The sequence below is a fragment of the Aphelocoma coerulescens genome, chromosome 4A (assembly GCF_041296385.1).
Source record: "Aphelocoma coerulescens isolate FSJ_1873_10779 chromosome 4A, UR_Acoe_1.0, whole genome shotgun sequence".
Classification (NCBI taxonomy): domain Eukaryota; kingdom Metazoa; phylum Chordata; class Aves; order Passeriformes; family Corvidae; genus Aphelocoma; species Aphelocoma coerulescens.
The window spans coordinates 18,775,812-18,787,875 of record NC_091018.1 but is presented as its reverse complement, the minus strand read 5'-3'; the positions used below and the strand labels follow the sequence as shown (position 1 = coordinate 18,787,875).

Here is a 12,064-nt window from a genome sequence, read left to right as displayed (position 1 = left end):
GGTCATATACATCAATCCGATTTCCTGCCAGCCTGGCAGGTCTTAAACCGCGACTGGAGCTGCCAAGATATTTTGAGGGTTTGGAGTTAATTACGGCCGTCTGAAGCTTTTCCAGTATATTGCAAAAGTTACACGCGAATCGCCCCCGCCTGGAACAACCCTTCCGCTGTCACCTTGTCCCCTCGGGCTGCCAAATTTTGACTTCACTCAATACACCAGCAGCAAGCAAAAACCAAAGTGCTGACTACACCACAGCCGGTCGCAAGCGGGATTTGTTTCCCCTTCGACGTTGTTCAACAGATCATTTCATCAAAAAAGAAAACCGTACAAAACGAGTGAGACCTTCAACTGGTACATCTCTGCCGTGCTCAGATCGGCTCAAACCAACCCCCTCCACGCCACCGTGCTGTTTCCAGAGTCCCTCCAGTGCCCGTCCTGTCCCCGCTGCCGCAGGAAGCGCCGCGCGGGCTGGAGCGGGGCCGGGCGCTCCTCACCGAACCTCACCACGGCCCTGCCGAACCCCCCCGGCCCGGAGCCCCCTCTCCAGCCGAGAGCCCTGCCCTGGAGGTCTCCTCCTCCTCGTACCATTACCGTCATCACACTCGCGGTCTCGTCTTTGGGCCGACACCAGTGCGTGCCAAGCCGGGGAGCTGCGGCGGCAGCATCCCTTCTCGCCGGGCCGCCCAGGACGGGACGTGAGGCTCAGACACATCCCCAGCTCAAGGCCCCTGACCCTCCCCTGCGCCCCACACGCCCCTGGGGCAGTTTGCTCATAGCTACAGCGGCGGTGCTGCCCGCATCCTCCGGCAGCGGGGCTTTCCCCGAGCAGACTGCGGCTCGCTTTGCCTCTGCTGCCCTAGCGCTCACTGGCCCGGAGATCGCCCGGCTTCCCCAGGCGGAGCTGGAGCGGAGGCTGCGGGAGGACGAGGAAGCGCAGGGATGGGGCAGCCCAGCCCGCCTGTCCCGGCCCCCAGCGGCAGGGCGAGGAGAGCGGAGAGCGCTGTGCCCGCGGTGCTTTCAGGGAGCCGCCGGCCCTGTCCGTGCAGGTGCGATGTCCGTGCCTCTGGGGAAGGAAGGGAAGGAGGGGTAAAGGGAGGGGAGGGACGGACAGGGAAGCCGGTGATTGACAGCTCAAGTGGGCGCCGCTCCGCTCACATATCCGCCGCCAAAGTTTTCTTTCACACGAAGAGAACTTTCTGTTGCCATGAAACTCGGGGGATTTGCAAGCGCCGTCCCCTCTACCCCACCCCCCTCATCCCCTCTTTTGGGGCAGCCGAGTGTAAAAGCTCAAGTGGTAACGGGGTGGGTGTAGGTGGGGATGGCCGGGAGCTCCCGGCCGGCAGCCACCCACCCCGGCCCCGCTCCCGCGGGGAGCCCCTCTCACACCGGCACGGAATGCCCGGCAGCCATGCCCAACCCCAGCGTGGTAATGTAGATTCTCCCCTAGGCGACAGCTCAGGAGTACAAGAGTTTAGCCCGTCCGTCCTTCCCCCGCCCCTTCATCCGCTCCGGGGGCCCGTCCGGAGCAGCGCGGGCTCTCTCCGTCTCCAGGCAGCCTCTCCGAGCTTGGCACGGGGCTGTGCATCCGCCCGGGAGTCCCAAACCTCTTTGTGCCCGGCAAACGCGCAGCTCCCGCTCGCAGCGCTCCGCTCCGCCCCGCTCCTCCTCCCCGCGGCCCCGCAGGGCACCCCCGGCCCGCTCCTTCCCCCGCGGCACGGCCGCAGCTGCGGGAGCCGCTCTGCCCCGGCCGCCGCTCGGAGCCGGGGGCAGGTGCAGGGCCCGGGGGCTGCGGGACGCGGCGGGAGGGGCCCGGCACCCGCGGCCGCGGCATCCCCGAGCCCGGGTCCCTCCGCCCGCCCCCCCGGCCGGTCAGTTCCCGGCGTGGGGCTGTCGGGAACCGCTCGCTGATTGGCCACCGCCCCCTCATTTATAGCCCGTCAATCACGGACCCCCGCGATCCGTGTGCGCATCGCCTGGTGCTGCCCGCGGGAGCCGCTCTGCAGCGGCTCCGCCACCGCCGGCACCTCGGGGAGCGGCGCTTTCTGCCAGGCACAAAAACTTCCTCCTTCTTCCGCGGCAGCCGCCCAGGCAGGTTTTCTCTTTCTTTCTCTTTTTTTTTTTTTTTTTTTTTTTTTTTTAACTTCCTCTCCCCTCTCGGTGCCCGCCTGCCCGCCGCCGCCCTGGCGCACCTTTTGCCGGCCCCGGCCATGTACAGCATGCTGGAGACGGAGATTAAGGCGCCGCAGCCCACGCCGGGCAGCACCGGGGGCAACTCCGCTCCGGGGAGCACCGGCAAAGGCGGCGGAGGCGGCGGGGCCGGCAACGGAGCGGGATCGGACCAGGACCGGGTGAAGCGCCCCATGAACGCCTTCATGGTGTGGTCGCGCGGGCAGCGGCGGAAGATGGCCCAGGAGAACCCCAAGATGCACAACTCGGAGATCAGCAAGCGCCTCGGGGCCGACTGGAAGCTGCTGAGCGACGCCGAGAAGCGGCCCTTCATCGACGAGGCCAAGCGGCTGCGGGCCGTGCACATGAAGGAGTATCCGGATTACAAATACCGGCCCCGGAGGAAGACCAAGACCTTGCTGAAGAAGGACAAATACTCGCTGCCCGGCAATCTGCTGGCCCCGGGGGGGGGCAACGCGGTGAGCAGCCCCGTCGGGGTGGGGCAGAGGATTGACACTTATGCCCACATGAACGGCTGGACCAACGGGGCTTACTCACTGATGCAAGACCAGCTGGGCTACAGCCAGCACCCGGGCATGAACAGCCCGCAGCTGCAGCAGATGCACCGCTACGACATGACGGGCCTGCAGTACAGCCCCATGATGTCCACGGCCCAGACCTACATGAACGCCGCCTCCACCTACAGCATGTCCCCCGCCGCCTACGGCCAGCAGCCCTCCACGGCCATGAGCCTGGGCTCCATGGGCTCCGTGGTGAAATCCGAGCCCAGCTCGCCGCCTCCGGCCATCACTTCCCACTCGCAGAGGGCCTGCCTGGGAGACCTGCGGGATATGATCAGCATGTACCTGCCCCCCGGGGGGGATGCCACAGACCCTTCCGCCCTGCAGGGCAGCAGGTTACACAGCGTGCACCAGCACTACCAGAGTGCCGGGACTGGCGTGAATGGTACCGTACCACTAACTCACATATAAACTTGGCTGCTCCGGACGGCTCCCCGTCTTAATCCCTAACCCCACCACCGCTCCCTGACTACACCGGGACGTACGGCAGTGTTGCTCGGCTTAGCAGACTTAATACTAACTCTGGAGAAATTTTAAAAAGGAAATCCGTTAGTTGTGTCCTTTTTTTTTTTTTTTTTTTTTTTTTTTTTTTTTTTTTTTGTACAAGAAATAATATTTGAGCAAGTTGTTATTTTAATAGAGCACAACTCCTGCCTCCTAGAAGCCGCTGTGAAGTTTTCGAACCACGGCAACTCCTTTCCTGGTTTCGGCTAGGTTGGGCACGGTTTTATTCGCTTGAAAGTTTTTTTAAAATCTTGCATCTTCCAGTTTGATTTCTAGCGTTGCAATGACATAAACAAAAACCGCGGGCTTTTGTTTTTAAACTCGGTTGTTCACATAATCGTTGTGGTTTATTAAGTGTTTTGTTACCGACCCTCGCTTGGTTTCTATCCACAATCTGTAGCTTTCACGACTTTTTAACTTTGAGGTTTTATTCCTTGAAAAGGGGGAGGTGGGAGAGAGCAGAGCTGTGCGGGTTGCAAACGCATTTCTTTTATTTATAGTAAGTTGTGTGTCTTGGTTTTTCTTAAGCTGTAAACTTATGTAAATGGGTTTGTGAATTTTACTGTGAACCATGTTTTGACATATCGGATGAAGAAACGTTTTAGTTTTGTTACCGGATTCCTTCCAAAAAAAAAAAAAAAAAAAAAAAAAGTCATCGAAATACTCCTTCCCTGTTCCTAGTCCTCGTTTGCTTCCTTCTTCCAAACGAAGAGAGATCAATAAATTTTATATCAGGCACGTCGGCGGTGTCCGGGCGGTTTGTGCGGGTCCCTCCGCGGCTGCGGGGAGCGCGGAGCGGGGCTGGGCCGAGCCCATCCCGGGGCTGCCGCCGCACTCGCGGCCCCACCGCCCGCTCCAGGAGCTGCCAGCGCTTTTCTGGCCGCGTTTCTGCGGCCGCCGCACCGGGCTGTATTTTGGAGGGCGGGAGAGGGAGGATGCGCTCTTTGGATTTGATTTTCTTCTAAAGTGAAGCGGGACCCGGGCCGGGGAAGCTTCGCAGCGCTGCCGGAGCTGCCGCTCTGCGAGCCGCGGCCACTTGTTGCCTCTCCGCCCGGCTGCTTTCCCTCGGCCGACGGGGAACGAAGGGAATTACGTCTCCGCCTCGGCTTGTTGTGCTTTTTCTCCGTTTTTTTTTTTTTTTTTTTGTCTGGAGGATTTGCCTAGAAACGCCAGCTCATCTAAAATATTTACCAAAGTAAAACCCGTTGGGGAACTCTTAATTAGACTCCATTAAAAATGAATGGTTACAGGAGTCCCCAGAGGAAATAAATAATTCAATCTTTTCAGTAGGTTTGACGAGTGCTTTGAGTCTGGACAACTTTTCTTTCCTCTCCCCGCCCTTTTTACATTTTTTTTTTTTTGGTTGTTCTCTCTCTTTTTTTTTTTTTTTATTTTATTTAGGGATGTGCGTTACTCGTGGCTGCGTTTTGGGGCGGCCGGCGGAGCAGAGCATCGCTTCGCCCTCCCTCCGAGCCCTGTCCCGGCCGGCTCCCCTCGTGTGTCCCCGGCTCCTCGCCAGGGCCGGGCTCCGAGCTCGCCGCTCCGCAGCGCATCCCCGCCTCCAGCTTTGCCTCTCGCCTGCTCCCGCTGCCCCTCCGCTGCTTGCCTTGGTACAGGAGGAGAGGGAACGCGACGGCGATGCTGGGGCTCGGGTTTGGGTACGGGGACCTGCCCTGCCGCTCCTTTCCGACCGCGGCTTTGGGGAGATTTTGTGCCCCTTGGCTATCCGGGGCGCTGGAGCCGCGTTCCTTCCCCGCCACTTCCCTCGCGGCCCGGCCGGGAACCCGCGCTGCATCCCGGCCCCGGTGCGGGGATGCCCCGGCAGTGGCTCCTGCCTTCTCCGCCGGGAAGGCTCGGGCAGGGCTTTCCTCGGGCTCTTCCAAGAGGCGAGGATGTTCTGCAAACCTCACCGAGAGCCTCGTTCGCTGGCGGGGGGTGCCTGGCTCCTGGCCCCCCGGGGAAGGGGCAGTTCCTGGAGCAGGTCCCAAAGCAGGGAAGCCCCGAGCCCCGCACCGTGTCCCCGCACAGAGCAGCGCCCGGGGCCGGCCGCCCACTGGTCAGTGCGGCAAAGCTCCGGCACCACCGCTGCCCCCGGGACGGGCTGGGGGTGGCCGCTTTGCAAATGAGAACCCATTCTGTTTCATACCCACAGCTCTGGGGTGATATTATTCTTCCATAATATTTCTGGCGAAATCTGGCAAACCTGTGATGCTGCTTCCTCCTGTTCGTGCTGCTGCCCTTCACGAGGGTTTAGTAGCATGATTTACCAGCTCTGTGAGAAGAAGCAGCTCCATAAAGACCCTGGAGGTCTGAGAGAAGGTGGTAATATCAGTGATGTTAATAGAGTACAGGACACAGGCAGGCAGGGCAGCAGCAGGACCTATTTCATCTCAGCTGGGAGTCAAACTGTGCCCGAGTGCTCTCTCTGCAGTGCCTGGACAGCTCTGAGTGGGGAAGTGAGAAGATCCTGTTCCCTGGAACAATTCTCCTGCCACCTTCCCGGGCAGGTGTGCAGGTGCAGGTCTGACAAAAGCGAGGGCTCCTGGGCAGGTGAGCAGCAGCTGCCAGCACTGGAATTGTACTTGGTGTTTTCAGAGTTGAGCTGCAGCTCACTATAAATAGTTGTTCTTTACAACCGAGTTTTCTGGAAGTGGATTCTCTGCCATGAAATGGGAGAAACACTTTTTCAAAATTTGTAGTATTTTTAAGCTCAACTTATCCTTGTTTGCCATAAGTCAGGGCCTAAGGAGGGTGTGTGAGCCAGTCCCTGAGAGGTCACAGAGAAAAGTTTCTGTGTAGATATCTCTGCCTTGTTCTCTCTGGAAGCTCCTATCAGTGGTTTTCCTGATAGGAAAGGCTAGGGTCTAGGGGCTGCTTTTCCTGATTTACTGATTTTGAGATGTCCAGGTAAAATTCCCAATGCACTTTTCAGCTTCCCAGAGCTAAACTTTATCCTGAAGTTCATAAGCTGTGGTCAGAGCTTGTGGGATGGGCTGTGAAGAGGTGCACACACTGGCTGGGGGACAGACCTATGGAACTCAGCCTGGTACATCAAATACAGATACAGATAAAGCCTCTTCGTGCCTCAACAGGAGCGTATTTCATTACAGAGCCAACAGCACAGAGGGAGACATTGCCTGAAAGACAACTTTTTTCCCCATAGAGCACTGTTACATCCTTTGCTTGGGCTCAGGAAATTTTCCTCATGAGCAAAAGCAGAAATGGGCTCTCTTTAGAACTGATGAAGGTGTGTTTTACTTGTACTGAACTCAGGTTTTAAATCTGTAGAGTATCGGGCCGTTGACATCCCTCCTGCATGCATTACATCGAAACAAATGCCTTTTGAGCACTGCCCGTGAGGGATTTCCTTCTCCTGCTGGTGTGGGAGGGCTCAGGATGGAGCCATTAACATTCACAGGGAGACCAGGTAAAGCTCCAAACTATAAAGTGCTGGCTTGTTGCATGTGCACAACCATTAGCAACTCTTTGCACAGTTAAACCGACTCCAGCCTTATTCTACAACTTCCAGAATAGATGCGAGTGCATCCATTATCTTTAGAACGACAGAGCACCGGCTGTGAAGGGGTTAATGCTGACTTTTAAGTGTAATGACAATATTTAGGCTTTTGTTTTAACATGTTTTTGAGTGGGAGATAACACTTGGTGCTGTTGGTTTGTCAAAACCCTGTATATTGGATTACATTTTCATGGTTCCTTCCTATGCCAAAGAGCTTCAGGGTTAATTTATTGCAACAAAAGTTGGTAAGTGAAAATATTTTAAATTTTTGGAACGGTTTGGTGAATAAAGCCTAATAATTAGCAGAGGAATCTGGTTATGGGTATTTTAAGAATATAAGTTAAACCACACGTTTTTGTATTTCTAGTATTTCTTTGCTACAAGAAGAGATGAAAAATAAATTCAGGAAAAGCATTAGCATAGACACTTTGTGAAAGCATTCATAAATTATCCTTTTAGCCTTCCCATCTCAAACATTAGACTAAGAAAGATACTTCTCAGGAACATTATTAGGAAGATAAGAACTTATCTAACTATCCTCCAGTGTTAATGGAGAGAATGATTTCTCAGGAATGAGTACACCTGAAATCTGAAGTTGGGTGATGTTCAGGACTGGAATGTTGCTGCTGTTCTCAGTGCCTGCAAAAGTGAGAAGCTTGATGGCTTCTTTTCAACTTATACAGACCTTGATCCTAGATTTCTTGTAGTCATGTCCAGTTTATCCACATAATAATCTGCAGGTTCAGATTATTTCTCTTGTAAATTTTGTGGCTAAATTCCGACAAAACAGTGAAATAACAAAGAGATAAAATTTAAATCAATGTCTTTTATGATTTCTCAAAGAAGGTGTGGAGAGCTGTCCCTGCAGATGTGTTTGCATGGGGTAATTTAGTGGTTCATGCAGATTTCCAGGACAGTTTTCCACATATTTCCCCATCACAACTTTTAATTGCCACGGGATGCAGCAATCAGTGCAGCACAGTGACTTTTTCCCAACAGAATGTCCTCAGGATGAGGAATTAATTATTCTTTGCTGCCAACTTCTTTGTGTTGCTAGTCAAGCAAACAGGGATTTTAGATTTGCTTCTTCCAAAGGCATCTTCAGCAGCTCTGTATCCCATTTATACCTCAGTTTTCCAGTTTCTAAAATACCTCTGCCTCCTTAGTGCAGCAGGGGAGATTGCAATGCCTGTGAGCAAACGTGTGAGAGAGAGCAAGAGAGCTGGGGGAGGTCACAGCAAACCCATAAAAAGATGTATTTATACCTTCTCCACGATGAAAAAGAAAAATTATGTACCACAGTGTTGTGCTCAGGATGCTCACCCTTATTGCTGTTGCTAAGTTCAACTATCATATATTTATGTCAGGTTCATTTTATTCAGTAATACATCAAATTAAGACAGCTCAATCTGAGCACGGTTTGTGTTGATACAAGTGAAGTCTCCGTTTCATGTCCACGTGAGGAAGAAGTCAGGGCGTTTTAACACATCCCGTTGATCTTGTGGAAAAATCTGCACCTTTTCCTGTGCTTTGGCCATCCCATGCTGGGGGATTGGTGCAAACTCCCCTCGGCTGATGGGGCGAGGTGTGAAACACAAACTCCTGCATAAGCTGGGCTGCCTCCGAAGAAATGCAAAGTGAGCCGGGCTCTCAGAGCCCCGGGTCCCTGTGTGTATATTCCACGTGCACCCAGGGCTGAGAGCGCCAGGCATCCCTGGGGAAGAGCTTAGGAATAAGAGGGAAATTAAGCAATGTTAAAAACTTGTGAGCTTCTGTCATTTATCTCTTCTGGGGCTTCTGATTGAGACTTCTGGCCTTGGTGAGCTTTTTTCTTTGTCTCTGTGGAGAATATTATGCATCTTTTCTATGCAGGCCATAGGAAATAGTAGAGCAGTGATTGCACCAAGCCTTCAGGATTTCCCCTTTGTACAAGGCTCAGCTTATTCATTTCATGCATCATTCACAGCTTGCTGTGCTGATTTCAAAAATTCTATACATCTACTTGACACAAAGAGGAGAGACAGAACATAGTGGTGGAAGTGCCTTCGGTGCAGGTAACGACTGTTCTTGAATGCCATTTGCAGGGGAAGAAATCTTGAAAGTCAATGGGAACTTTGCCCTTTCAGAGTTCAGGATAAGACACTTGGCATTGATTTCATTTTCATTGTACTGCGCTGCCAAGTCAGAGAAGCTTCTCTTCCACAAGGTTAAGGAAAGATATTTTAATCCAAATAATTCTTTCCTCTTTTTTTTCCCCCTCACCCCTGCTTTTTTTTTTTTTCCCTTTTGATTCACTGGGCAGTTTTCCTTTTACAGCCTGTAAACAGCAAGTGTCATACTAGGAATTCCTTTTAAAAAGCAAGTTATACTTTCATAATTAAGCAAAAACATCCTTTCCTTTAAACCTCAGCCTGTTAAACAGGTGAACATTTGTGAAACAGGTGTGAATTTTTTATGAGCATACCAGAGCTGGGATAGTAACTGAATTAGATGTCATGGCCCTAAAGTTAAAGGAAGTAAAGGAGCTGAATATACAAGCTGGCAAACGTTTGATTCAAGGTAATTCTGTGCAGTTTTCCAGGCATTCAGCTGGGCTGTGTGAGTGGCTGCAGGAAGGATTAGCCCTACCTGTGTTCTCTGTCCCAAGAATGACTGAAGTTTTCCTGACTTGGATAGTTTTGAGCAGGGCATGGAATATTATAACATTTTTTTTTAAACTATACTCAAAATAAGGAGATCACCGCCTTGAAAGTATTTTGCTTCTCTTTGCAATAACTCTTCTGCTCTTCTCTCTAGGTTTCAGACTGTACTTGTATCAATTCTAGCCAAGAACAATTGCTTTGACTTTAAAGTCTTGTGTAAGCAGGGATGAATAACTTTGGATTAATTGTTAAAGGCATTAAGGAATCTTCTGATGTATTTTGTTTAGACAGCAGTAAAACAAAAAGATTACTGAAGAGTTTAGACTGTGGTGGCATTGACAGATCTCCTGGAGGTTCTGGAGTAGGAAACACGATTGTTTTGGCCTCTAGCACAGGGCTGTCCATCTGTGCCTGGGAGTTATTTTGTTTTCAGTGACTGACAGGCCAGTTAATGATGGGATGAGGCTTGTGAGCTGCACAGAGAAGCGTGGGGCTGCCAAAACCTGGCACATCCTTTGGACTTCCTGTTACGTGAAACTTTTCCCACAATCATTTTCTTTTCAATTATTCAAGAGAGGACTAGAATTTAGGCCAGCCTAAATTGAACTGAACAAGTATTTGATGGGGTGTTGCTGTCCTGTGCCTGGGCTCGGGTTCTGCTTGGCTGCATCTCACTCCTCGATCCTGCCAAGGTTCAGAAACTGGCTGTGAACACAACCTCCACACCCAGGGAACAACTGACCACACAGTCCTACTCTTCTTTTGGGGTGAAAACATTTTCATTGGGCTGTCAGAATGCCAGGCCACTGAAAGAAGCCAGTGTATGTTTTCAGACACACAACCTCGAGAAAGGTCATCTCTCCTCACTCTGAGGTTTCACCCCTTCTTTCCTTGCAGAACTACTACCTCTAGCTTTTATCAAATTCGGGTTTCTAATGGCTTCACACCAGAATTCTGTTGCTAATCCCATCCCAGTTGCTGGCAAGATAGGAGGATATTGCCAGAGTCAGATGCTGAGCAGCTCTGTACCTTACTCAGGTAGGACTGCAAGGGGAAGGAAGAGGAATAAAGGAAAACACTCTCCAGGACTGGTGTTCAAAGGCACTGGCAGACTTTTGCTGCTTGATCTGTTTCATCTTCAGTGCAAAGTAGGCAGATGAGTAGCAAATGTTCTTTCTCTCTGTATCCACTTATGGGCAAGGCATCATTAAGTGAAGCCAGAAATTCTGTATCTGGATAGGAACCAGAAGAGGAAGGACAAGGTGATGCTGAAATAAGGACACATTAACTGTCTCTGAAGTGCTGTGTGGTTACAGCACCAGATTCTCTGCTTGATTTGTGACAAGGAAGTGGGTGAATGTGGCCCTTGGATGAGAAGCAGTCCATGGGGTCACCTCCTTGGTGGGTTTCCAAGCTGTGATGGCTGAGCTTGTTATCAACCCCTGGGAGAATTCCCTGAACAGCTCCTAATAGGAACCACTGCCAGTTGTGGGTTTTAAGATTGGCTTGCCCACAGAAGGACTGGGGAGAGAAAAAGCAAGCAGAACAGACCTTTGTTATCAGGGAGATAAGAAAGTAATAAAAAAAGTCAGGGTTCTGAGCAGAGGACTCTAAGCAGCTCAGGTGTGAGGGAGAGCATTTGGGTTTACCTTGCCTGCTTAATGACAAAAAACCCACTTGCAAATGGGGAGCAGGTGACTTCAGTACACTGCATCACAAAATTTGTTGCAAAGATAACCCTCAAGCATTTTTATTTTGATGTGCTTTAGGCTGGGAGCTTTTCGGGACAACAGGACTTGTTTTCCAGTTTCTGAAGCTTTAGGTGTGATTTTGATGATCACATTCATATCTCTAAGCAGGTTTACCCACCACTTGTGCCTGCCTTAATTCCAGCTCCAAAGACTGGGGCAGCCCAAAGGGAAGTGTGGGAAAGCAAATAGTAACCCCAGCATGGGAGGTGAGTGAAAGCTGTGGCTCTGTGAAATGCATTGTTCCAGCTAAACTGAGACCCTCTCCTTCCCTTTGAAGCCTTAGAAGGCGGCTCATGAGCTGCACTGGTGCATGTGGAAGGGAGGACTAGAGACAGGGCAGCAATTTAACATCAGGCTTTTATGAATTTAATCACAAATATTTGCTTGCTGCAGGCATGGGAATTACAGGTACAGAAAATGGCATTGTGACAAATAGTACCAAGAGAGGGTTTTCTGAGTCCATTTAGTGGAGGGGGCTAGATGTAAAAAAGGAGGATGATACAACTAATGGAGATGGAAGGGGAAAGTCCAAAGGTAATGGGATGAAAGGAGTTTATCACCTTGAAACACATATGTTTCCCTTCTGAGGATTACTTAAAACCGTGAAGGAAACAATGCAATGTAATTTTGTATTTAAAATACATCTACATTTTCTGTGTCTCACAGTTACTTTTTCAACATGCACTATGTGGCCAGAACCTTACCCTTACCTTGACGTGTGAGCACAACAGAAAAAGCAGTTGTAGCTAAGGAATGAGCAGGAACAATAGAGATCTACTGGCATTTGTCCCTAAAAATCTCCCTGTGAAGGGGAGGATGGATGGGGGAGCTTTGAGAGGGAGCCAGCCCAGATCTGCTGAATTTCGATGAGGATTTTTCTAGTTTGTCTCCCATTCTGGTTGG

General features: G+C 51.3%; 1 protein-coding gene across 1 annotated transcript; it reads left to right on the top strand.

Annotated features, from left to right (window-relative positions):
* The first annotated feature begins 2,120 nt into the window (after positions 1–2,120).
* LOC138110244 (transcription factor SOX-3-like) lies at positions 2,121–3,926 on the top strand. Its single transcript, XM_069014950.1, has one exon. It carries the CDS (start codon positions 2,208–2,210, stop codon positions 3,156–3,158), a length of 951 nt encoding a protein of 316 aa, XP_068871051.1. The 5' UTR covers positions 2,121–2,207; the 3' UTR covers positions 3,159–3,926.
* The last annotated feature ends 8,138 nt before the right edge of the window (positions 3,927–12,064 follow it).

Excerpts from the sequence above, each read along its gene's own strand:
- LOC138110244 (XM_069014950.1), top strand. The coding sequence starts at position 2,208 with ATGTACAGCATGCTGGAGACGGAGATTAAGGCGCCGCAGCCCACGCCG.